Source organism: Marmota monax, unplaced genomic scaffold (assembly GCF_021218885.2).
Source record: "Marmota monax isolate L192 unplaced genomic scaffold, Marmota_monax_Labrador192_F-V1.1 WCK01_AAM20220418_F8-fsc00004, whole genome shotgun sequence".
NCBI lineage: Eukaryota > Metazoa > Chordata > Mammalia > Rodentia > Sciuridae > Marmota > Marmota monax.
The window spans coordinates 1,268,740-1,296,267 of NW_026692881.1; the positions used below are offsets into that span (position 1 = coordinate 1,268,740).

The 27,528-nt window shown below is 34.9% G+C and overlaps 2 protein-coding genes across 2 annotated transcripts; both read left to right on the top strand.

The window, feature by feature from the left end:
- The first annotated feature begins 16,464 nt into the window (after window positions 1–16,464).
- On the top strand, window positions 16,465–16,857 carry LOC131424400 (phosphatidylinositol N-acetylglucosaminyltransferase subunit C-like). The gene has a single exon (XM_058581368.1). The coding sequence runs from the start codon at window positions 16,465–16,467 to the stop codon at window positions 16,855–16,857; it is 393 nt and encodes a 130-aa protein (XP_058437351.1).
- Window positions 16,858–16,917: 60 nt separating this feature from the next.
- Window positions 16,918–17,358, top strand: LOC124096591 (phosphatidylinositol N-acetylglucosaminyltransferase subunit C-like). The gene has a single exon (XM_058581366.1). The coding sequence runs from the start codon at window positions 16,918–16,920 to the stop codon at window positions 17,356–17,358; it is 441 nt and encodes a 146-aa protein (XP_058437349.1).
- Window positions 17,359–27,528: the final 10,170 nt, after the last annotated feature.

Sequence of the window (27,528 nt, forward strand, 5' to 3'; positions counted from 1 at the left end):
TATCTTGTTGACAAATTATACATTTGGGTCTATTTATTACTGCAGCTTATTTTTGGCTAACTAATTCAACTCTTTCTACTTCTATCTGGGATAGTAAAATTTAAACAATAGTTTCCACCAATCCAATGTATTAAAAACAAGAAAATACATAAAAGTCATTTGAAACTATGGGATAGTATTGGGAATTATCACCTTCCTAAATTGTTCCACTGTGAGGAAAAAGAAAAAGTCTAGTACAATCTAATTATGATCTTAATAAGCTTCAAGATCACTTATCACTTTGACTTTAGGAAAGCAATAGGAACATAAAAGCAAGTTTCTTACCATCTCATATGGGATCTCACTAAAATAACCAAATAAAAACAATAACAAGGTAGAAATACATCATAACTGCAAATAGGAAATAACAGTAGCTACAGGAATAATGGAGTATGGAGATCAATTGAAGGATCTTCTCTGAACAATAAAGTGCTGTATCATGTGAAAAGAAGCAAAAACCAGGCCAATGCAGCAAAACTAGAATTAATTTTGGCAGGTGTTTCTTGAAGGCACAGGAAAGCCACAAGAGAAACGAAGTCCTGCCACATGAAGTCATGAGACAGTGAATGCTGAATAGATGATAAAGGACTACGTGTAGCATACAAGGAACAGAGTGGTGGTGATTATGCTAACAATGACAATGATGGTGGTGACAATTCAGAAACTTAAAAAAAAAATGAGGAGGCATCTGCTTTCTACTTTTGAGGAAATAACTCAAAATGAAGTTAAAATGTTAACTAAAGCAAGGAAAATAGAAAATCATGAAGGAAATTTAAATTGTATCAAATTCAGAATATTGAATTTGCAATGCAGGGGAAACTTTAAGATAATCTGTAACAATGTAGAATCAAAATACAAAAATTAATACCAAATCCTAAAGAAGCTGGTGAATTTGAAAGACTGATAATGGAAATCTCAAAGAGAAACCTTCATCTAAAGAAAACAGAAGAAAGGAGCATTGAATGACAGTGACTTGAATTTGGTATCTACCTTAACCACTTGCATCATCACACACGTTAGAAATTTTGAACAATTTGTTTATCCTCTCAATGCTCCAGGGTCATCATCTAAAAAGTAGCTTTAAAATTAATAAAATTTTCATAGAACTACTGTTAATATTAAATAAGACTATATACAGAAAGAGATTTAAACACCCTGGCTGTTTTTCATGCTCAGTGCGTCCTCAGTATTATAATGATTAAATGTAACATTTTAATTCAAAAATGTTAGTCAGGATAATTTTAACATCTAAATTCTGAATTTCAATATAAAAGGAATTATTATTATCACTATTATTTTTATTATTTAGTACCAAGGATTGAACTCAGGGGGGGCTTAACTACTGAGAAATAACCACAGACTTTTATTATTATTATTATTAATAATATTATTATTATTATTATTATTTATTTTGAAATAGAGTCTTAGTAAGTTGCTGAGAATGGCCTTGAACTTGGCTGTCTTCCTGCCTCAGCATCCTGAGTTGCTGGGATTACAGGTGTATGCCACTGCACCCAGCTTCAAAGGAATTACTATAGATGGCAACAGTAATTAAATGTGATCAATAACTGGGCCAGTCTGATTTAATTTTTTGAATATCACCAAGTAAAATAAATTTGAATTATCTGACGCTAAATCAATGGAGAATAAAATCTCCTTATAAATTCTCATTTTTTCTCCTCAACCATATAATAAGGAGGAAATAATAATACATACTTCCAGAGCCTTATACCTCCTGTGTTCACTTTTGGTTGTTCATGTTACCAAATATTAGCAAAATGGCAGTGGTAGAAAAAGTGGGGCAAATAGTTGAGCACACAGGCATCTGCTCACATACACACACAGACATGCACACACACAAGCACAAAACACACTGGCAATGTGCTAGAGGGACACATATCTAGTTTTCAAATTTGTATAATTCTTTGGCTCTTAAACCCCCAGAGAGTAAAAGAGGGATTAAGCCTCTTGCATTAGAGTTTTATTTGGCAGATTTCCTTTTTGTAAAATATTCTGTATCCTATAGATAATATTCTAGTTATAACTTTTAAAAAATACAATCTTGAAAAAGGTGTTCTGTCTTAATGTGTTAGAAATGCTTTCTTTTCATAAGTCATGGTGTGTATTTAAGGAGCAATTACAAAAGAATGACTCATGGAGCAATAGTAACTCAATGCCAATTTTCTGTATTTTTAATTTGTCTAATGTTCATATTGTAGTAATTTGGTGAAATGAAATGTTTAAAATTGAAGTAATTCCTTTGGTCAACTATTAAGTATAATAGTTTTATAAATAATAGTATTATAGTAATTCTTTTGATCAACTATTAGGTATAATAGTTTTATAAATAATACTTTCTTAGTACACTCCTGCAATTTTAAGTTGATTTCTAGGAGATACAAAAGGTTAAACTAATTAATGATTGAGATAGTATTTCATCATTCATTAGGAATAAGTGAATTTCTTTATAAAATGAACGGTCTTCTTCAGTTGTTAAATGTGTAAATTTCATTTCAAATATGCACAGCCTTCGATCTATTTAAAGACTGATATGTCAATGATGAAAAGTAAATTACAGAAGCTAATTAAGTTTAGAAATCCTGAGCTCCTGGCTATGGTAACTGCTGTGATGTCAGGCTTCTTCCCTGATTATGAGAAATAAGAAGGAAGAGGTGGCACTTGGAGCAAATATTTCCAACCTAAATAGGAGATGTGATCTTTGTTAGCAATTATGGAAAACAAGGTCACAGCATCGAATGACAATTCTTAGCAGACTACTTTCTGGCTTAAATAGAATGTCACAATTTCTCGCAATTGAAAGGGCTGATTGTAGACTTGTAAAGAACATATGTTTTAACTTACAATCTTTTTCTTTTTAGAAAACATGTAGATTTTTCTAATACAGCATGCATTCTTTTTTAAATTTAATTTAATTTTTTAATTTATTTATATATGATAGTGGAATGCATTACATTCTTATCACACATATAGAGCACAATTTTTCATATCTCTGGTTGTATTCACAGTACAGTCACACCAATTCATGTCTTTATACCTGCACTTTGGATAATAATGATCATCACATTCCACCATCATTAATAACTCCATGCCCCTCCCTTCCCCTTCAACCCCTCTTCCCTATCTAGAGTTCGTCTATTCCTCCCATGCTCCCTCTCCCTAACCTACTCTGAATGAGTCTCCTTATATCAAAGAAAACATATATTTTTTTGGTTTTTGGGTTTTGGGGTTTGGCTAAGTTCACTTAGCATTACCTTCTCTCACTCCATTCACTTACCTGCAAATGCCATAATTTTATTTTCTTTTGTTGCTGTGTAATATTCTATTGTGTATATATGCCACATTTTTTTATCCATTCATCTATTGAAGGGCATCTAGTTTGGCTCCACAGTTTAGCTGTTGTGAATTGTGCTGCTATAAACATTGATGTGGCTGTGTCCCTATAGTAGTCTGTTTTTAAGTCCTATGCTGCTTTTAAGACCAAGGAAAGAGATAGCTGGGTCAAATGGTGGTTGCATCCTCAATTTTCCAAGAAATCTCCATATTACTTTCCATATCGGCTGCACTAATTTGCAGTCCCACCAGCAGTGTATGAGTGTACCTTTTCTCCCACATCCTCGCCAACACTTATTGTTGTTTGTATTCATAAAAGCTGCCATTTTGACTGGAGTGAGATGAAATCTTGGAGTGGTTTTGATTTGCATTTCTCTAATTGCTAGCAAGGATGAACATTTTTTTTTCATATATTTGTTGATTGATTGTATATCATCTTATGAGAAGTGTCTGTTCAGGTCCTTGGCCCATTTATTGATTGGGTTGTTTGTTTTTTTGGTGTTTAACTTTTTGAGTTCATTATATAACCTAGAGATTAGTGCTGTATCTGATGTGTGAGGGGTAAAGATTGGCTCCCAAGACGTAGGCCCTATATTCACCTCACAGATTGTTTCTTTTGCTGAGAAGGAACTTTTTAGTTTAAGTCCATCCCATTTATTGATTCTTGTTTTCATTCTTGTGCCAAAGGAGTCTTATTAAGGAAGTTGGGGCCTAATCCCACATGATGGAGATTAGGGCTTCCTTTTTCTTCTATTAGATGCAAAGTCTCTGTTTTATTCCTAAGTCCTTGATCCATTTTGAGTGAGTGTTGTATATGGTGAGAGATAGGAGGTTAATTTCATTTTGTTGCATATGGATTTTCAGTTTTCCCAGTACCATTTGTTGAAGAGGCTATCTTTTCTCCAATGCATGTTTTTGGCACCTTTATCTAATATAAGATAATTGTAATTTTGTGGGTTAATCTCTGTGTCCTCTATTCTTTACCATTGGTCTACCATTCTGTTTTGGTGCCAATACCATGGGGTTTTTTTTTGTTACTATTGCTTTGTAGTACATTTTAAGGTCAGGTATAATGATGCCACCTGCTTCACTCTTCCTGTTAAGGATTGCTTTAACTATTCTGCATCTCTTGTTTTTCCAGGTGAATTTTATGACTGCTTTTTCTATTTCCATAAGGAATGTCATTGGGATTTTGATTGGAACTGCATTAAATCTGTATAGTGCTTTTGGTAGTATACTCATTTCAACAATATTAATTCTGCCTATCCAATAACAAGAGAGACCTTTCCATCTTCTAAGGTCTTCTTTGACTTGTATACCTAGAAGACCCTAAAAGTTCCATCAGAAAACTTCTAGAACTAGTAAATGAATTCAGCAAAGTAGGAGGATATAAAATCAACACCCGTAAATCAAAGGCAATTCTGTGTATCAGTGACAAATCCTCAAAAAGGGAAATGAGGAAAACTACCCCATTTACAATAGCCCCCACCAAAAAAATAAAATACTTGGGAGTCAACAAAAGAGGTAAAAGGTCTATATAATGAAAATTATAGCATGCATTCTTATATTAAATATTTTTTCTGGAAAAATATAAGCGCATTACTATGCCTGCTTTTGTGCTTTTCCCTAGTCTGTTCCTTTAGTTTGTCATCTTGATTGAATTTAAAAAAATAATAATGTTAATGTCCAGTAAAATTTTACTAATTTTCTTTCCATAGGTCTTCAAAGTCACACGACTAAGAAATAACAATGACACTAATAAAAATAACAAAATAGCCTCTACATTTAAATTGCACTATACAATTGAAAAACTGATTTTACAATAGTCAACCTATTTAGTTTTGGTTATTCCTTAGAATAATACCATAAGGAAGGTATTTCCCAGTTAGCAATCAAGGAAATAGACAGCTAAATAATTGTCATTGGAGAAGGCCAAAGCCAAAGAATCTCAAATTTTCTGATGTTAAGGGTGGGCTTAGTATAATTCCTTCATAGATGTTTGATTGGGTTGAAATATCAACAGCAATCAGCAAAAAAAAAAAAAAAAATGATAAAAATTGAAAAGCCAGTGGTTGCCTCTCCATGTTTAGTTCAAATTCTAAAGAAGGAAGTGGACATATGCAGGCCACTTATTGTTTGTTAGATTTTGGAATGGACTGAAAATATTAAGAATATTAATATTAAATTCTCATTCTGTAGGATCAGAGAAGCTTCTCAAATTATCTAAGTGACCCTAATAATCAACAGAATATTGGACCCTAGGCCTACCAGATTACTAAGCCTTCTTCATTATACCATAGCTTGTAAAACCAATCATTCCAAACAGCATGTATTTTACAAGCATCTATCACTTTCCAAAATAACTTCTGTGTAGCAATGTTGGTATGATTGCCTATCAGACAACATTTATTAAAAATAAGCACTGTAGATATTAAATCAAATCTGATAGAGTTTAAGGCTGAGGTTTAAGAATTTAGACAGAGGATATCAATCTGAAATTTCTAGGTCTTTTATCCTCTTTAGTTCATTTTTATAATAATGAAAACTAAGTAAGATGTGTTAGTTTTGAGCAAAACTTCGACAATTTTGATGACTTCTGAAAATTTCTCTGGTCTAAATCTTATCCCAATATAATCATCATGTATGTAAAGTATAAGACTTAAAATAAAGAAAAGAATGGACTGTGAATCACGACCCACCCTGGAATTCTATTAGGTTCTTGACTTTCAGAATTGCAGAATATCGCTAAAATAATAAGCCTTTGGATTCAGAACACTGATGTTTGAATTCTAGCTTCAGCCAGATATGACCTTAGGAAAGCTATTTAATCTTCCTATGATATAATTTTTAAATTTGCAAAAGTCGACTAAAATTTCAAAAATCAAAATGAAAGAGTTACTTTAAGAAGTGAATATTAGAAATAACTAAATGTAATAATTCTAATTGCCAATGACATCTTCAAGAAAGACTAAGATTTGTTTAATAATTCAGACTCCAAAATGAAAATATTACAACTCTGTAATAGAAGAAAAAATAAACCAGCTCAAAATTCTAACTCTAAGAGTAGAAACAGTTTTGGGGATGATCACTGTCATATTGTTAAAATATTTTAAGTTCTATTTTACTACATTGTACTCATTTATAACCCCAAAATAGTCATTGTTTCTAAACTAGATACAATTTCCTCCTCTGTGAAATGAGGCACAGTATAAAATGAGAGACTTGAAAAATTGTAAGATTCTTTAAAAATATAATTTTTTACACAAATATTCTAATTTTTCATTTGTCAATTATCTAAAATTCTTAGATTTCTTTATATTTATATCCTATCCAAAATTAATGCTACAAGATGAGAACATCTAATGTAAACTAAATAGCTAACTGAGAGTGGATTTAGCATGTGATAAGCTTTGTAAAGATTTTCATTAAATGATAAAATGTAATCAATCATTAATTTAGTATTTGTTTTCACTAATCATCATAGAGATAATCAAAATGCAAAAGAAAAAAATAAATTATCACTGCTACCTTCTTATCAAGTAAGCCATTGTGATTACCGCCAACTATCTTCCCCAATTAGCTCAACACTTTGAAGAAGTAGAACAATTTTCTCCCTTTGTATAACCAGAAAATTGGACCTATTATTATTTCATTACTGTATCATTAGTGACTGTCAAAATTTTTAGGTTAGCATAAAATAGTGTGAATATGAATTCTCTGTTGAAGTTTCCAATTGCAGTGTAGTTCCTTTAACAGGACAGTATTTAGAGAGGTGTGTAGCATTTCAATAAAATAAATAAAATGTAGGAAACATCATCCTTCTCATTTTTTGAGCCCTTCATTTCATTTATCTCCAAAAAATGAGCTAATGTATTATCAATAAATGCTTAGAAACTAGAAATTGTCCTTCATTTAAAGGAAGTAATATAACAAACAATAGATAACAAATTCCATAACCTTTTTTTCTTTAAATACCTTTATTTTATTTGTTTGTTTATTTATTTACTTACTTATTTTTATATGATGCTGGCAATTGAACTCAGTGCTTTACACATGCTAGGCAAACGTTCTACCACTGAGCAACAACCCCAGCCCAAATTCTCTAATCTTTATAGCTAGTTTCCAGAACATAGGCTTCATGAAGTAGGCATGATACAACATATATTTTCAAATCACCATCTCCTATGCTCAGCTACTAATACTTAGAAACAATACAAATTCTTATATGTGAGTTTAGATTCCTCATTAGAGAGTTAAATGATACTTGAATGAATGATAAATGACCAAATAAGCAATGCCATTTGCTCTTATTAAGGCACGATTATTATTTAATTATTGAATCTAACATCACAATAACATATTGTGGCTTAAATAAGTGGAAGTTTAATTCATTCTCACTTACTGGGCAAAACGTAACACTTTAGGGCCAATACTATAGATCTAGACCCTTTCTGATTCACTCTTCTGTCTCAACATGTGGATTCCATCTCATATTTCAGAATGGTTACTTTGGTTTCTATCCTCATAAACTACTTCCTAAACACAGAAGAGAGAAAGAAAATACAGCATATGTCTACGCTTTTCAAGGACAGCACCCAGAAATCATAGTCATTTCAAAGTCTCTCATTGTACTCTGTGAGACTATATATGTGGCTTGACTATATATACACATATAATATCAAGGAATGGAGAAAAGTGAAATCCTCAGTGGATTAGAAAGTCAGTACTGACTAGCATTATCTGTCATAATCACCATTTTATCTACCCTAAAGCAGGAAATAGGAACAACTTGCATCTTTGCCATTTCATTATAAGCAAAGAAAAGAAAACAATAATAGCTTTTATAACAGGATGAACCAGTAATACCAACTATCAGTTCTGTTCTCCCCTCCATCAGGATATAAAGTATTTAATAGGTTTCACAAAACTCTTTTAAATTATATGGGTGCATTTAGAGATAAAAATAGTTCTAAACTTTTAGATTTCTCTTATTGAAATCATTTCTTGCTTGCCAAGTCTGTTCTAGCTATGGCTTCTTGACAAAAATACAACTAGCACAAGTGAATTTGCAAAATAATCATGATGGATTAATTAATGGGATCTGATATTACAACCTTCAGGAGCAGACCTAGGCTCATGGTAAGCCATACTTCATCAAACACATACCACTGTACTCCAAATGACCTGAATTCCCTTCTTGAAGATAATATCAATGGTCAGAAGATAAAACTGTCTGGACACTTCTCTTATTATCTCTATTACTCTGCCCAATCAACAATTAATGCTGAAATTATAATTAAGTAGAGCTGCCACACATTTTCATCCTTAGCAAGCAGCTTAGTATCCATAACCATGTGAAGAAATTATTAGGTCACACACGAATGAGTTACATAATATACAAACTCCTTAAGTTTATTACTGAAATCATATTAAGTAATACTTTAATAATTTATGAACGGAGCATCTTGTCTCCCAAATATGCTAGAGCAATGAACACCACAGCTTTTCCTTCAATGTCTCTGATAGAACAGCTCCCAGGTCTTCCTAGATTCCATGTCAGTAATAATTTGCAGATTCTCAGAGATTTTCCCTATCACTTTTTGAACAAGAAAAGAGACAAGTGACCCTATCTTATCTTGGCTTATATGGTTCTTCTGCCTACTTGCTTGTTGACAAGCATCATGCTAATACTGATGTGTCAAATTGATGAGAAATTTAGCCATCCAGCCATAGTTTCTGTCAAAATGTTTGTAAATCTTCCTGCAACAAATATTCAATCAGCACTACCACTCATAGAATAGGGCAGGTGAGTGAGGAAAGTGAGAAAATTGGAAAAAAAAAAAATTGTTTTCATACTCTACTGGGCATTTTTATCCCACCTGCCCCAGAGAGGTGTTGCATGTGGCTGTATCTGACTATCTCTTTTACATGATTATCACCTTAAGAACTCTCTCATCTTAATTTTAAAACTTATCACAAACATAATTATAAAAAATAATCAATTTTCTTATGTGAACCAGGGCTCTGGGAAAGCTCTTAGCGTAATTCAAAAGTCAAAATAAAGGACCTGGTTTGAAACAGAGGCACCGTCAGCCTAGACTAAAAACCCTAAAATCAAATTGCCAAATTCAGAATAGTTTACCTTAGAGTCAGATTATATTGAGTATTAGCTTCCACTCTATATTTTTATTTTTCTTCTACTTCTAATTCCATTCCAGTTACCCAAAATAAGCTACAGATATTGTCAGAAAAGATAAGATGGCTTGGCAACTTCTTATATGGCCATGTAGCAAAGAAAGAGTACCCAATGATCAGAGGCTGCAAAGTAGACCTCTTCTCTGGGAGAAAAATAAAGTTTCCAAAGCCTCAATAAAGCCATTTGCCAGGAAGTCACAGGGGTCCCAAATGCACAAGCCAGCTACATGTCTATGATAATTTCTTTGGTAATGATACTCCTATATAATGCATTGCTACTTTGACATTCATGCAGAAATTCTTCTCTTATTCCAGCACCATGAAATGCCCTCCTCTACTGGTTTTTGTCTGTCACTATATCTCAGTCACTTAGCCTTTAGCCATCTCAGTAACTGGTAACTTGCTATCAATGCCAGAGACCATGCACATGGTCCATTCTCTTCTAGAATCTTTGTATGTTGGCACTCCAGAGGAAAAGAAAGAGCTACTGACATGATAACTTACAATTGGACAGTAAATGAGAAAATAGTTTTTTTTTTTTCCTTGAACCAGGAATTGATCTCAAAGTTGATGAACCACTGAGTCGCATCCCCAGGCCTCTTTTTATTTTTTATTATTTATTTATTTATTTATTTATTTTTTTATTTTGAGACAGGATCTCAGTAAATTGCTATGGGCTTCACTATGTTTCTGAGGCTGGCTTTGAACTTTGATCCTCTTGTCTCAGCTTCCCAAGCCTCTAGGATTACAGGCATGTGCCACCATGCCCAGTGAGAAAATAGTTCTTAATTTGATAGGACAAAACAAACAAAACAAAAATCTCTACTGAATCAGATGAATATACATGGAAATGTTGAAAATTAAAGTTTTACTGCTGCATAGAAATGAAACCTCAAAGAGAAAATTAAATTCTGTCAGACAAATAGAGTATCAATTTAATACACATCTGTTTGGTGACTTTTATTTATTTATACAATAAATCATATTATCTAAATTAGCTAATTGATCCCTCTAATCTATATCCTCAACTGCCTTCTGTATCAGGTACTGATGAATTACGCTATGCTTCAGAGATACCCTTTGGCATTCTCTCAATCAGAAACAACAACAAAATAGAGAAAGAGAGAGAGAAAACAAGAGAAGTCCTAATGGATAACTGCTGCTTGTTTTCATATTCATCATTAGTCCTAAGTATGTAAAACAAGTCACCCGATAAACCTGACATGATATACTAACCACCTACAATCCACACAAGAAACCCTAAAATCAGCAAATTTTTTGTACCATGTTATGCTCAAACTAATTATACCCAAATAATCAAATTTTCCAAAATTTAGTTAAAATTTATTTTCAATTGATAAATTAAAACGAAGTTGTACAGATCAGGGAGGTACTATATAATGTTTTAGTACAAGTATGCATATGCATACTTCAGTTTAAACATATCTGTTTCCTGAAACATTGGTCATTTTTCAAAATTTCTTAAATTCTTCCTAAAACAAGGATCCACAGAGACAGAGTCTCATATACAATGTCATTATGTAATTGTTCTTCCATCTTTCCCATATATCATTGTTCTCTAACAGAGCATTCTTCACAGAGGGCCGAAAAACTTTGGGATCCTTTGAAAATGTTTATGAGTCTCCTCTTTCAGGATTGTATTAATGAATGTCTCAATAATTTTTAGCTTCTCTAATTATAGTTCTTGACTATACTACTTCTGCCTTAATTCTTTGGGATTTCAATTTACATACAAAGGATATTTCAGATACCTTCATCGGCTACTTCCTTAATTTCCTTTCCTCCATTGCAAATGTTTCCCACCACACCTCAGCCACTCATTCCTATGGTCATGTTTGAGAATTTGTAACCCTCCATACTAGTTACCCTCCATTATCCGCAACACGTGCTTTGTACGCTAAGTTCTCTTAACAAGCAGTGTCTTTCCTCTTTTTAACTCATTTACTGCAGAACATTGACTTAGTACTATCCTTGTCTTTCCAGAACCACCCCACCCCCCACCAGTTTATCAATTATACAAAATTTAACTGTCCCTTGTCTTTTCCCTCCTTCTCTAGTAAATTGCCTGATGGGCTATTACTATTCAACTGCATACACACACTTCTCTGCCTCTCTCTCTGCTTGTGCTGTTTATCTGATAAAATTATAACCCTGTTTAATCCAGTTCATTCTACTCTGTGCCTGTGTTCATAAAGCAGCATGTAGCTGGAACAAAACACAACCTGAATAATGGCCTCTTTAAATGCATGCCCATGGATCTCAAATCAGCCTCTAATGATGCCCAGTAACTCTCCTTCTTAGCCCATTTGCTCTTTTTCTTTTTTTCTTAGGCAACTGTTTTATGTCTTCCCCTCTCACAAGCACCACCAAGACCTTCTTTCACACTCCCTTTCTCAGTTAACAATCTCGCTGTCTAATTCATTGAGATATTAAGGATTCTATTGACTCCTATCCCTCTTCTACCTACTTACTAACACCTAAGTTCACATTCTCTGCCTCCTCAACCTTTACCATCAATTAATTCTCCATTCCTCTCTAAAGTCAATTTTTCAACTTTTTTATTGGCACTTCTCTCCAGAACTTCTTTCTCCCTTACACTATTAATTGTTCTCTCCTGTTGTTCCCATTAAGAAGAGAAGGAGGGAGGGATGGGGGAAATTACATATATTTTCTCCTATTACAAAAGAGAAATAAAAGCAAAACCAAACCTTGTTTTGCTATTATTCCAGGTCTTTGCCTCCTTTGCCAAAAACTCCTTGACTGGGATGTCTGTTTCAAACTGCTCTCCTCCACTTCTTTGCCAGATTGTTCTGGTTATGTTTTTGCCATTCCTCACAATATGTGTCATAGAAGACCCTTTGTCAAGGTCATGATTGCACATAACCACTCCATTATTAAATCTAATGCTCAATTCTTGTTTTTTAATTTACTAGATTTCTCATCATTTTCTGACTTGATTTATTCTTCCCTTTTTCTTAATGCATTCTCCTATGGCTTTTCCAATATAATAGACTTTTTTTCTTCTAATTTACTGGTCACTTTCCATTTCTCTGGCTAGGCCCCCTGCTTCCACCTGAGCCCTGGATGTGGAATAACCTAAGACTCAATCCTTGGTTCTCTTCACTTATCCACCATCATTACTCCCTTGATGGCTTTAGACTCTCATGACTGAAAACCCATCTGTTAGCCAATAGTTCCCACTTTCACTATCCTGTTTCCAGATCAGACCTCTGTCATGATCCATATAGACTTTGATATTTAACTTTTGTCTATTGAACATCTCACTTGTGAGTCTATTGGGCATCTCAAATATAATGCATCCAGAATTAAGCTTGTTTAGTTTTTGTATTGCTGCTAGTTGAATGTAGGGCCTTGCAAATTCTAGGCAAGTGCCGTAGCCAGAGGTACACCCCTGCCCCAAATGAATCTATTTATCTTTACCCTAAGATTTCTCTTTTCAGACTTCCCCATTCAGGCAATAATCTTGAGAGCAGTCTTATTTTCTCTCTTCCTCTCATGCTTTATATCAAACCTGAAAAAAAAAATACTATAAGTTCTACATTCAAATCTATGTAACTAATGGTTTTACACTACCCTATTGCTCTCATTTTAGATAAATTTTCAATATTTCTCATGCAGCATCTTCCTAACTTGTCTCTTTCCCCCTGTCTTTACTTTCCTTGAAAAGAGCTACTCTCAAGTGAGAAGCACAGTCTACTTTCAAATTGGAAGTCATCTCATTCCTCTATTCAGAATTCTCAATGAGTCCTCATTTCATTTAGAAAAAAATTAAAATGACTCACAAGCCACTTTACAAGATGACCCCCATCAGCAATCTGGCTGTTTGCCCCTTCTTCTCCTTTGTACTGATACTGTTAGAGTCACCCTGAATTTCATTCATTTCTCAAATATTCCAGGTGTGCACTCACTCTGGGGTCCTTTACACAAAGGCTGACTGTCAACTGGAAAACTCTTCACCTCCACCTTCTTCAAAAGTTTGCCAAATCCTGTATTCTCAAATAGACCTACTCTGACTCCTGTATACAAAATTTTCATAATAGTCTCTCTGATACCCATGATCCTATCTCCACATTTTCCCCCTACCACTTTATAATTTGCCAGTAATATAACCTTCAAACAAACTGTGCATTACACATTAATTATGCTTTTCTATAATCTTCTTCTCTCCATAAAAATGAAACTTTTACAAGGGCAAGAATTTTAGCCTGTTTTGTATATTGATACCTCCTAAACAACTCAAGAAAAACTTCCAGAACATAGTAAGTGTTTAATAAATATTTTTAATAATCTATGAGTAAAAGAAGAAGATATCTTAGTTTTATCTCATAACATCCCTTAAAATGTTTAATTTCCTTTACTTAGATACTAGGTGATAACTCAAACTTAAGTCATATCAATTTTTTCTCTAAGACGTTTACTATAGAAAAGAGACAAAAATACAACTCAAACTTGAATTAAGAAAGAAAATACATTGGCTTCGATAATTGGGAACCCCTAAAGGAGGTGAACAAAGTTGTTTCAAACACATACAGGGCTTCATGTTTTTACTGAGTTTCTCCCTTGTTTTCGTCAGCTTTTTCGATGCTGTGACTAAAAGACCCAAGCAGAACAATTGCAGAGGAGGAGAAGTTTACGTAGGGGCTCACAGTTTCAGAGATCTCAGCACATAGGCTGCTGTCTCCTTTCCTCAGGGCTCTAGCTGAGGCTGAACATCATGGCACAAGAGTGTGGCAGGGGGAAGTGGCTCACATGATGATCAGGAAGCAGAGAAACAGACTCCACTGCCAGATACAAAGTATATAACCAAAAGGCACACCCCCCATGACCCACCTCCTCTAGCCACACCAATCTACCTTCAGTTACCATTCAGTTAATCCTGTCACTGATTGGGTTGAGGGTCTCATAACCCAGTCATTTCTCCTCTAAACCTTCTTACACTGTCTTACACGTGAGCTTTTGGGGGACACCTCACATCCAAACCATAACATCCTTTATTCTCAATTGCTTTCATTTATTTTCTTCTGGAGGCCAGGCTGCTGCTTTCTGAAGAAATAAGGACTTTCTCCCTGCATCAAGAGAAAATAGACTGCAAGCCCCAAAATTATGCCTTGCCAGCATTGTGTTCCTAAAGCAGAACATTTTCTTTCCTGCTAGCACTTTAAGAAATGTCCTGAAAAGGCTTCTGACCACCCAAATGAGAGTTATCACTTTTACCTGTGAGGTGAGGGTAGTACATCATAACTCAGAGATTTGCCAAGGTAGGGAAGCTAAATAGAAGACATTTACTTCATACCATATTCTGTTTTTTCCATAAGCTGCAGACTAGAATGTTTCAGAGCCCAATTTCTATCTGATGTTACAGATCAGTCTAAAGTGTAGGGAAAGAGAGTAAGACAGAAGGAATTTAATTGGTACTTCTCCAAGCAAGTAGGGTAAGATCTGAACATACCACTATATGATTTAAGTATACTTTGTATGACCAATATCCAGAAATTCCAGGATAACTATATTTCATTCTTCAAAATGCTTCAAAAGTATGATTCATTTTATAGAAATTGATAAATAAAACAATCTTTTTTGAAAAAAAAATGAAGTTTTACGCATTTTCATTTTATTTCAACACGCAATATTCTTATCATCATTCATCTCTCTGATCATCAGATAAGAAAATTGTTCATGCCTATGACATGCAATTCTAGGAACTCTGTAGGTCTTGGGGGTGCAAAGATTAATAACATATACAAATACTTGATTAAGAATATAAATTCATTCCATTTGCAAAACTCACTATGTAACCAGCATGCAAACGTTCTGATGATAGCAGATAACCCATGTATTTAAAAATCTTATTTATGATTCCTAAAAATTATCATATGTAATATTTATAGAAAGCTAACTTTGTGCCAGTCTGTCAAGTAGTTTATGAATTATTTTATTTAATCCTCATAGCTTATGTGGAAGGTACTATTATTAACTCCACTGATGGAAACTGATAAAACCCCAGAAGACAGATGTACAGTTCTCATGGTTAAGGAAGAAGTAAAGTTGGGACTCAAATCCAGCAATCTGATTTCAGAGATAAATTTTTTCAACACTCTTCATTGAAACTTATGAATGTTTCAATTTTATTTCTTTCTTTAATTGATAAACAATTATACATAGTTACTGTATACAACATGATGTTTCAAAATGTGTTTATTTGGGAGAATGTCTAAATCAAGTATGTAACATAGGTATTACCTCACAACTTGTCTTTTGTGTGAGATCATTTAAAATATACTCTCACTGATTTTCAACAATACAACACATTGTTATTGACAATAGTCACCGTGTTGTACAATGGATCTCATGAACTTATTCATATGGTTTACCTGAGATTTTTTTTTTATACTTTGACATCTTCTCAACCAGCTCTTTGCCATCACTGTTCTATTCTCTACTTCTATAAGAGCAAGACTTTTTAGATTCCATGTATAAGGGAGGTCATGAAATAAAATATTTTTGTACCGGACTTATTTCACTTAACAAATGTCCTCAGGGCGGCTCCCCTGAAGGGGAACCCGGTGGGCGGCCTCCCGCGTCGGCAGTGCACCCTAGGAACTCCAAGGCAGCTCTCTTTTTCTAGGAGTCTGTCTCTGTCGTCTTGCCTCAGAGAACAACTGCATCCATTGTGGGCCTAGCCTGGGTTGCTGGCTTTGAAAACAAGAAAAGGTGGGTAGATAACGGCATGGAATTTCCAGAGAAATCTTATTTCAAAAAAAAAAAAAAAAAGGAAAACCACATGGGCTTACTTGAGAGAGATTGAACTGGCCTGAGTTTAAGGGAAAGGAGAAGATAATGTGTGCCCAATCTGTAACTCGCACCAAGGAGGCCAAGTGGCAGAAGGTCTTGTATGAGCGGCAGCCCTTCCCTGATAACTATGTGGACCGGCGGTTCCTGGAAGGGCTCCGGAAAAACATCTATGCCCGAAAATACCAACATTGGGCTGTGGTCTTTGAGTCCAGTGTGGTGATACAACAGCTGTGCAGCGTCTGTATTTTTGTGGTCATCTGGTGGTATATGGATGAGGGTCTTTTGGCCCCCCACTGGCTCTTTGGAACTGGCCTGGCATCTTCATTGATGGGATATGTTTTGTTTGATCTCATTGATGGTGGTGAAGGGCGGAAAATGAGCGGCCGGACCCGGTGGGCTGACCTGAAGAGTGCCCTAGTCTTCGTTGCTTTCACTTAGGGGTTTTCACCAGTGCTGAAGACCCTGACAGAGTCCGTCAGCACTGACACCATCTATGCCATGTCAGTCTTCAAGCTGTTGGGCCACCTCATCTTCTTTGACTCTGGAGCCAATGCCCCCATTGTATCCAGCACACTGTCCTTGAACATGGCCATCTTTTCTTCTGTCTGCCTGGCCTCACGTCTTCCCCAGTCCGTGCCTGCCTTCGTCATGGTGACGTTTGCCATCCAGATTTTTGCACTGTGGCCCATGTTACAGAAGAAACTGAAGGCCTGTACTCCCCGCAGCTATGTGGGGGTCACAATGCTTTTTGCCTTCTCAGCCCTGGGAGGCCTGCTCTCCATGAGTGCAGTGGGAGCCATACTCTTTGCTCTTCTGCTGGTTTCCATCTCCTGTCTCTGCCCTTTCTACCTCATTCCCCTGCAGCTTTTTAAAGAGAACATTCATGGGCCTTGGGATGAAGCTGAGATCAAAGAAGACTTTTCCAGGTTCCTCAGCTAAGTTAGGGACCCCATTACAATATTAAGGCAAAGTGATAGACTGACATCCTAACCAGCATAAAATTGGAAGGCAGAGCCCTTCTGGAAGCAGCAGGCTGATGTGGACGAGATAACAGAAGAAAAAAATGACAAAGGCTTGGGTGGTGAAGGTGTCATTTTATTATTAAAAAGCTTTCTGGTCCCCTCTTGAAAAAAAAATGTCCTCAGAGTTTATCTATATCATGACTATAGTGAATAATACTGCAATAAACATGGGAGAGTTAATTTCTTCTTTATATACTGACTTCTTTTTCCTTGGATCCCAGAAGTGGGATCACTGAACATTATGGTGGTTATATTTTTAACTTTTTTTGAGGAAACTCTGTACTGTTTTCCTTGATAGCTCTATGAATTTATATTCCCAACAGTATAAAAAGTTACTCCTTCTCTCACATCCTCTCCAGCACTTATTTTTGTCTTTTTGATAAAAGCCATTCTAACAAGGGTGACAGTAATGTTGAACAGTTTGTTATGTGTCTGTTAGTCATTTGTAAGTTATATTTTCATAAATGCCCACATTTAAATTGTATTATTTTTTCCAGCTATTGAGTGGTTTGAATTAGACCATTAGACCATTAGTGAATACAGACCCTTTATAAGATGTATTATTTCCAAATATTTTTCCTATTCCATAAGTTGTCTCTTTAGCCCAATTAGTTGTTTCTATGGCTGTTTTTTTTTTTAACTTTGATATTGTACCATTTATCTATTTGCACTTTTGTGGCCTGTGCTTTTGAGTTATATCCAAAAATTCATTTCCTGAATTGCTATTATAGATGTTATAGAGCTTTTCCCCTCTGTGTGTTCTTTGTTTCTAGATTTTTGTTTTTTGCCTTTTTCCCCTTTTGGTAGTTTTATGTCTTTAATCTATGTTGATTTTTGTGTATGATATGAAATATATGTCTAAGTTCATTTGTCAACTGGTGGATATTCAGTTGTCCCAACATCATTTATTGAAGAGATTATCCTATTCCATTATGTGTTCTTGGCATCTTTGTTGAAAATTTAATTGATCATCAATGCATGTATGTATTGTTAAGTTCTCCATTCTATTTTATTGGTCTATGTGTCTGTTTCTATAATAGCACCATGGCATTGCAATCATCATAGTTTGGAGTATGTTTTAGTCAACTTTTGTACTATTGTCACCAGAAGACCTGACAAGAACAATTTTAGAGGAATAAAAGTTTATTTAGGGCTTACAGTTTCAGACATTTCAGTCCATGGAAAGCGGGCTCCATTGATCTGGGCCCAAAATGAAGCAGAACATCAGACAGAAGAATATGGCAGAGGAAAGCAACTCAGGTGGTGACACAAAGAAGCAGAGATTCCCCTCACTAAAGACACACTCGCAATGACCCACCTCCCTCGGCCACACCCAACATGCCTACAATTACCACCCAGTTAATCCCTATCACAGGATTAATGCATTGATGGGGTTCAGGCTCTCATAACCCAGTCATTTCATCCCTAATCTTTATTGAATTGTCTCACATAAGAGATTTTTTGGAACACCTCATATCTTAGCCGTAGCTGAATGAAGTCAGGTAGTTAGATGCATAAAGATTTATAATTTTTGCTCAAAATGGGCTTTGACTATTGAGATCTTTTGTGATTTCAAGTTAATTTCAAGATTCATTTTTCTAAGCCTATGGAAAATATCACTGGAAATTTGATAAAGTTTGCATTGAGTCTGTTGATTGCTCTGGGGAGTTTAAACATTTTAACAATATTAAATCTTACAACCTTTTACTTGGGGCATTTTCCATTTATTGGTATCTTCAGTTTCTTTCATGAATGTTTTATAGTTTTCTGTGTACATGTCTTTCTCTTCCTTGATTATATTTATTCCTAAGGATTTTAAATTTTTAAAGCTATTGTTAGTGGGGTTATTTCCTCAATTTCTTTTTTAAGGTAGTTCTTTATTAGTGGAAGAAACACTGCTGATTTTGTATGTAAATTTGGTATCCTATAAATTTACTGAATTTATTTATAAGTTCTACTACTTTTTCATAGAGTTTTAGAGTTTTACATATATGATCATGTCATCTGCAAACAGAAAATTAAATTACATTCTTTTCAACCTGGATGGCTTTTGTTGTGTGGTGGGTGGAGGGTGTGTGTGTGTGTGTGTGTGTGTGTGTAATTGCTCTGGCTAGTACTTCTGTACTATGTTGAATAGAAGATAAAAGTAGGCTTCCTTTTCTCATTCTTGATCTTGGAACTTTCATATTTTCACCATTAAGTATATCAACTTTGAATTTGTCATATGTGGCCTTTATTGTTTTGAGGTACATTCCTTCTTTAATTTGTTGATCTTTTATTATGAAAAAATATTGTATTTTGCCAATTTTTTCACATGTACTGTATTGAGATATTCATGGGGATTTCAGCCCCCATTCACTTAATGTAGTGTATCATATTTATAAAATTCACATGTTGAATGAACTATTCCATAAATGTTTGTCAGGTCCAACTAGTCTAAATTTTCTGTTTGAATAACAATTTGTTTCCATTGCTGAAGGTGGGGTATTGAGGTTCACTAATACTATTGTATTACATTTTATCTTAGCAATATTTTCATATTTGCTTTATATGTTTAGGTGATTCAGTATTAGAAGCACATATTTTATATTTTCTTTATGAATGGACATCTTTATTCATTACATAGTTATGCTCTCAGTCTCACTTTACAGTTGGGACTTAAAGTCTATTTTATCTATTGTATCATTTAGATTGAATCTGATTTGAGAACTTTGACCTTCTGGTACTTGGATATTTATATCTTTTCAGTTTTAATTTTTTTTCTTTAAACATCCTTTCTATCCTCTTATTTTTCTCTTTTTTATTGAATTCTGATAGGTCAAATATTTTCTTTTTGATTCTGTTCCATAAATCAAATAACTTTTCCTCATTTATTTCTATTCTCTTTTCTTTTTTCTCTTCTGCATATTTGCAAATAACCTTTCTTGAAGTTCTCAAATTCTTCTTTTTGCCTAGTTAATTATGCTGTTGATATGCTCTGTTGCATTTTCTATTTCATTTATTGTATTTTTCAGCTCAGAATTAATATTCAAAAAGTTTGATGTCTTTATAATTTTTGTGTTTTGCAATTTATTATTATTCTGATTTCATTGGATCATTTGTGTATGTTTTCATGAATTTTACTGAGCTTCCTCAAAGCAATTATTTTTAATTATTTTTCAGGCAGTTTTTAATATCTCCATTTCTTTATAGTTAGTTACTGAGAGATTATTGTATTCTTCTTGTGCTCTTAGGTCAGGGTTTACTTCATTGCCAGCCAACCCCTCGGAACCCAGGTTTCAGCTTAACCCTTGGAGACAAAGGCTTAGGTCAACCCACACATATCCAATCAAAAGACCCACCACAGTGGATCCAGACTCCAGACCTAACTATGTGTGGAATCAGATAATAGGCCAGTCTACTCCAGGATACCAGCAGAATGCTTATACAAGTACCATGACAGATGACCTCCCCAATAACTCCGAATGAGCTGACTGGTGAAGGGCTTTTCCAGGAAAAAAAAATAACTAGTTTAAATAGACTGGAATAGGACCCTCCTTCTTCAAATGGAAGGCCATGAAGGCAACAAGAAACATGAAGAACCAAAGAGAACCTAAGACCTAAGAACCTGAGTCTGGGTTTAAATATTGGCTGAGTTATAGGATTGGCCAAATATCTGGATCATTTGGGACAGGACAAGATTCTGTGTCCACATGGGCTATCCCAGTACTGGGTAAGCCTGGATTCTGAGTCCACAGGCGTAAACTGGTATAGCACTAGGGTCATGACATGTTCCTGGACCAAAGTTCTCATGAAGTAGAGTCACTAATACCCTGAGACCAGGAGTGCCAAACACTGTACTAAGGAAGGCCTGGAGCCTATGACTGTATGAGTCAAACTGCTTCAACAAAGGTCTTAAACCTGGGTCAGAGTTGGAGCCTGGGTCCACAGGGGTTAGTCTGGAGCTGGGTGCTGTGGAGCCTGTATGCCTAGGGGCTGGGTTGAAGACAGATTCTACAGTGTCACCCAGATGGGTCAGGATATGTGGGCTGGCCTAGGTCTGAGATGAGCCTGAGGTCTGGATTTGTGAAGACCAGCCTGGTGTAGGGGAAAGTCTAGAATCTGGGTCTTATACAGTGGCCTTGTGATAGAGCTGGCTTATAGGTAGACAGCCAGACCAGCCTGGTGCAATGATGTCTATTGTGGCATGGAGATGGGCCTGGAGTCTCCATCTAAATGTACTGGTCTGGTTTCTGTGACTGTGGAGGCCACTGGTTCTGGGTTTACTAGAGAAGATCCATGAGATTGAAGGCACAGGTTGATCTAACTTCTTTTGTCTTCTCCCACATGTAGAATAACTCCACTCTATGCTGCATGTGGATGGGAGAGGGATGACTCCGGTAATAAAACTGTCCTTTCTGCCATCTTCAATTCATTTCTTTTTATTTCTGTGACACATCTATGTGTCATAATCTCTATAATCTCTCTTTGTTTTGCTTAGCTTTTGTAAAGATATTTTAATGCATGGATGGTCATTTAAATAGGAGGACAAACTCTGGACAGTCCTTTTTGGCTGTTTCACTGAGATGTTTCATAGTATTAACAAACTTTCTACTGCAAGATGACTCATGAGTCATATAGGACAAATAGCCACAGAGTATAAAATTTTTGCTTCATGACTGAATAACTAGTGTCCACGTGAAGATTTAATATTTATACAAAAGGTTTTTTTAAAATGGTTTTCAATGAGTTATATAGAAAGTAAACTTCTACCAGTTGAATGAGATTTTTGAAATGGCCAACTTATTGCTAGATATATTTTAGTCAGAAACAAACATGGTGTTCCTGATTGTTGTTACAAACTTTGCTATATTTTATATCCAAGGGCCATGATTGCAGATAACAGGAGGACAAAGTGAGAGTACTGGTAGAGTAGAAATAGTATATTAGATCAAAAGGTCACTGCAAGGAAGCTGTACTTTTAAAGTTCTATCCCTGGAGGATCTGGATATCATCAATATACACAAATTATTTTAATCCTTGAAATTCCTGCTTTAATAAGAATTATAGCTGAATATATGTAAAAGGAAAATAATCCTCAAACATGATTTTTGGAAAGATGGTTACAAAGATGGGAGAGAAGACACCTATACATATATCAAAACAGTATATTTTACTTTCTTAGTATTTTATTGTACATCACAGTTAATATTAACTCAATATGAGAAATTTTCACAGTAAACACAGAGACACAGGGACTGATTCCAAAAGTTTGACCCATATTAAATGTACATACTATGTGTAATCTTAGACTTGAAGGTATAGTTTTATATTCTAATCATTTTTAATTATAATGATACAACATTACCAAATATTTAACTAGGATTTAGGAGTTAAATAAGCACATGAAGTTTTTGTCATTATTTCCCAGTTAATCAATGCAGATTAGATTTAATGACAAATACTAATTGAATACTACTTATAATATTCATAAATTAAAATTAAACAAAGAGTGTTTTGTCTTTAAATGAGAAAGGCAGGTAAGAATCACCAAAAAAAAAATCTCTATGGAATGAAAATTGTTGGGGATGGGGCAGGCATGTGTGTGAGACCGTGAAGTTTACAATCTTGTGTTTAACCTTACAGTACCTAGTACCTGTGTTTTCAGAATAGTCAGTTTCAAATGCAAATGAATGCAGAACATAAGTTATGATTAAAAAACAAACGGATTTCATTAGAATTTTTATCTTCCCTTTTGGTGATATGACAAGTCATGGATGAGGATTAAAGGAAATGAAAATTCCTCCACAGAGGAAGGCGGCCAAAAAAAACACTCTTTGCTTTGGAGTGTACTCATTTGAGTTAGAATTTCTATTATGCTTCTGTTTTAACATTACATTTGAGTCTCATCTTATTAAGTTCATTTACATCAGTATGAAAGTCAGTGTAATAATAGAATAAATTATTTTGAATTAATTTTAAAATACTAAAGACTCCAAGGCAGCTTTGATGATTAAAGTTGATTATAATGGCTAAATGTTGAGAATTATAATATATTCTCCAATTATTTCTATGAATATTGCATCTCATGATACATTTTTTCAACTTCTTATGTAATTCTTTGCATTCAAAAATGTATCTCAGAATATGCAACCATCTTGGTTTGGGCAAAGCAGAAGTACAGTAAAATGAATAAATTAATTAATGTGGACATGTAAATAATCATGGAACTCAAAAATAGACACTATGTATTCATTTATATAAAGTGATATTTAAGGAGTAAGTATATAAATCAGAAGAGTGCAGAGACATAACTTTGTAAAGATATCTAATTCAGACCATCACCAAGTTTAGGAATTATTTATGTATCATTTCTATTCCAGGGGCTGAGGATGGGTAGTAAGAGAATATTGTATTTAATATTGATGTACTTATTCCACAGGATAAATTGTTACACTTTTTCAACCATATTCAGCAGGTAAGAAAGGTAAGAGACATACCACTGAAGCCAGATTTAAAGATAGGTAGTTAGAGTAGTTAGATAAATCTGGTCTGATGGTCTAATATCAGGTTTGATAGAGAAAATGGAGTCTGATTTGAGTCAGCGAAATCAGAAACTGCACCTGGGAGATTGAATTTTTACTCTTCCCAAAGCCTGGCCTTTACTAGGCATCCTAAAGAACTATTAATGAAGCAACTCCTAGAAAATAGGGAATTGCTAATTAATTCGCCCTGGGCCCCCTTCCTTTGAGGATCACTCCTCCCTTGTCCCATTAGCCCACCAGTTTCCCATCTATGGGCCTTCCCACCTGCATCCCCCATCACATGCAGGATAAAGGAAAATAAACAGGGTAAAGGAGAGGAATATAGAGGGACAAAGAAAATTTTAGATATAAAAGGAATGGGACTTCCTTCCTCCAGGGAGAAGTCTGTTCTACTATCCTGTAAATAAAGCTTCTTATTTTCTACTCTACCCTTGCCTTGGGGAGCTTCTCTGGTGTTACACTTCAGCATTGGGGAAGCAGGACTTGTCAAGGTAATCGTGGGTATTATGACTACTGATCCATGAAAATAGTATCTAAAAATTGAGAATGTTAATTGATGAGAGAGGAGCACTTGGATTTATGGAAACACACCTAATCACTGGGTATCACCAAATGAAAAAATTCAAGGAAAGTTTCATGGTGTGCCTGGAAAAAATCAAATAGACAGTAATATCAGGCAAAAAATAGTAGAAGTGGTTGGGGCATTGCTTGTTTATTAACTTGTAGGAACATCACTTTCTCTAACCCATGGAATGCATGTGGGACAGAGTAAACCATGAAGCTGGTGATATCATAAACAGAGATAGTTCACGAAGGGTAAGAGATACATATTAGAGCACTTGGGTCTGATCTTACCTATGATATCAACCCACCAAAGGATTTAGACACAAGAGTGAAATAAAAACATGTGACATTTGTAATGATAGCTTTTAGTAGTTCAGAAAATCTCATAGACCATTGCTATCTGGTAGAAGGAAAATGTTCTGTATCTTCACTGTTTAATATGGTAACTACTAATTGTGTGTGTCTATTGAGCCCTGGAAATGTGGTAATGAGAAATGTGGAAACTAAATTAATCTTATTTTACTCTAAATAATTTAAATAGTTACATTTGATTGGCATATAGTGTTTTGAACAGTACAATTGCACTTTTCCCAGAGTTGAAACAGCATGGATAAAAAAGTTGAGAAATTTAGATTTCCTTGCATGCATTTTCATTTTCTGTTAAATACCAAATATGAAAGCTTAAAGAAGGAATGGTTGGTCCGTTGTTGATTATACCTGTTTCACCATATTCTCTTCTCTCTTAAAAAGCTTACATTTGTAAGCCAATCCTCAGAACTACAACAGGAAAAATGTATCTGAACATCATCACCTAGATTTTGAAACACAGCCTAAGTAAATCTTTTACCATGCATTAGGAAGTAAGTGCTCTGAAAAGAAAACCAACAATTAATTTAACATTCAATTTTTATTCCTTTAAATAGGTGTTGAGCATGTTGCTATTTACCAGACATTATGCTCAATTTGGGAGATAAATGCATGAGCAGATCCGCAGTTCATGGGTTCACAGTATCAAGATAGACAGATTTAGAAGTCAGAATATTGTGAATGACATATAGCAATGGGCAGCTTAAAAAGTGACAATCAGACGTGAAATATAGAAGTAATTAGTTCTGAAAAAAAATTGATTAAGAAAGGATTGAGTTAGGAGATGATTCTCAAGGTGAGAAGAAATTTTCAGGGTGAACTCTCAGTAATAGGGGTAGATAATAGGTATGAGTGGTACATGTGTAAGAGTGGTTGGGATAGGGAGAAAACTATAGAGTGGACAGAGCATGATCAAGGAGTTCATGTGTGAAAATCAATTATTGTTTCAAAAACGGTATATTAACTTGGATACCATGAAAATAGAATTATGGCTAAAATTAGAGCTAAAAACCCACACTACATTATGTGGAAATGATTACAATTCAAAGGTTTTCTGTTCTTTCTTCTTCTTCTTTTTTTTAATGATATAACTTGGTCAGGTTCAGATTTTAAAAGAACACTGGGAAATGATGATAAATGACAAAGACTGAAATAGGACACGTGACCTTGAATATGATTGGATAGATCTTTGAGATGTTAGGGTTTTAAAAAAATTAATGTTGAGGCTCATAACTAATGTCATATGTACTTCCAGCCTCAAAAGTTATGTAACCTTTTCTTTTTAAAGGAATATTTAAAATGAATACACATGTTCTTCTGGCTTCCTAATAGCCACTCACCCTTCAGTCGATTTGAAAGTCCACAACTGTCTATGGACTAGCTACTGACTGAACAGGTCTTGGAGACCCATTCAATGATCAAGTAAGAATGATAGAACAAGGATGAGTACAGAAGGTCTGTGTCTCGAGACTGGGGAAGAGGATTTGATTAATGAGATAAAGAAGATAGAAAAAAAAACTGAGGATTTGGAAGGTGGTAATGGATTCTGAACCATTCCTGCTTCCAGCTACTGTTTATCTTTTTATTGAGTGACAGTAAGGATTACTCACCCTGTTACAAAGTGCCCTGCAGCTCTTGTGAGTTTAATCTTCACAAGGTGATTACTATTACTGTACATCTGTCTGGCTGGAAATTCCTATCTGTCCTACCTTAGAGCAACTTCAAGCTGCATGGAGGAAATTGTTTAGGCACACTGTAGTTTATTTGCACCGCAAATACTTTAGCAGAGCCGACAGAGCAAGTTCAACGTAGAGGTTTTCTTTCCAACCCACTTTGCTCCAGGAAACTATGGGTAAATCAGTTAATACCCTGTGTGTTTTCTGAAGAAATGCAAAATGCACTAATAATGGAATTTTTCACAGGGAAAAGAAAGAGCCAAATGTATATTGAGCTGTAATCACAAACGTGGTATGATTCTGTTTAATTTTCTAGTACAAAAACACATTGCTAGAAGTTTCCTACTGGCTTGTCACATTGAACTGAACTGTACTGATAGCTGATATTTTGCAATGGGTACCTGAACTCCAGAAAATTCTGACCAGCTTCTTTCACTCTTACTTTATCCCTAGGTCACTCATCAGGGTTCCTCAGGACTCCCTCGTCCCATATGAACTTCACAATCAGGTACTGATTATTCTTCTTGGTATAGATGTATGACCCCATGGGCAGGAAACTTCCCACTTATAGGCATAAAATGATACTCTGATGTCCAGCCCAGGTCCAGGACCCTGCTCATAGAGCCTTCTTCTCTTCACTCTGACAGGGCAAAAGAGCTTACTGGTGGTGATTTGTGCTCTCAACCAACATAACGTGGATTCCCGGCTCATTTTCAACTGCTAAAATTTGTAATTTCTAAAATTAGATTTCAGATACAATAAATCAGAAATTCTACACTGGAAACAAAGTTCAGGCTACAACATCTGCTGGAAATGCATTTGGTACTCTGAGCCATGGTCAGAAATATTGATGATACTTAAAAATTACAACAAAAGAAAAAGACAGCCTCAACAACCAAAGCCATAATATTGTTAACTTTTAAGAGAAAATACCATAAAAGGAAAGTTATTTACTTT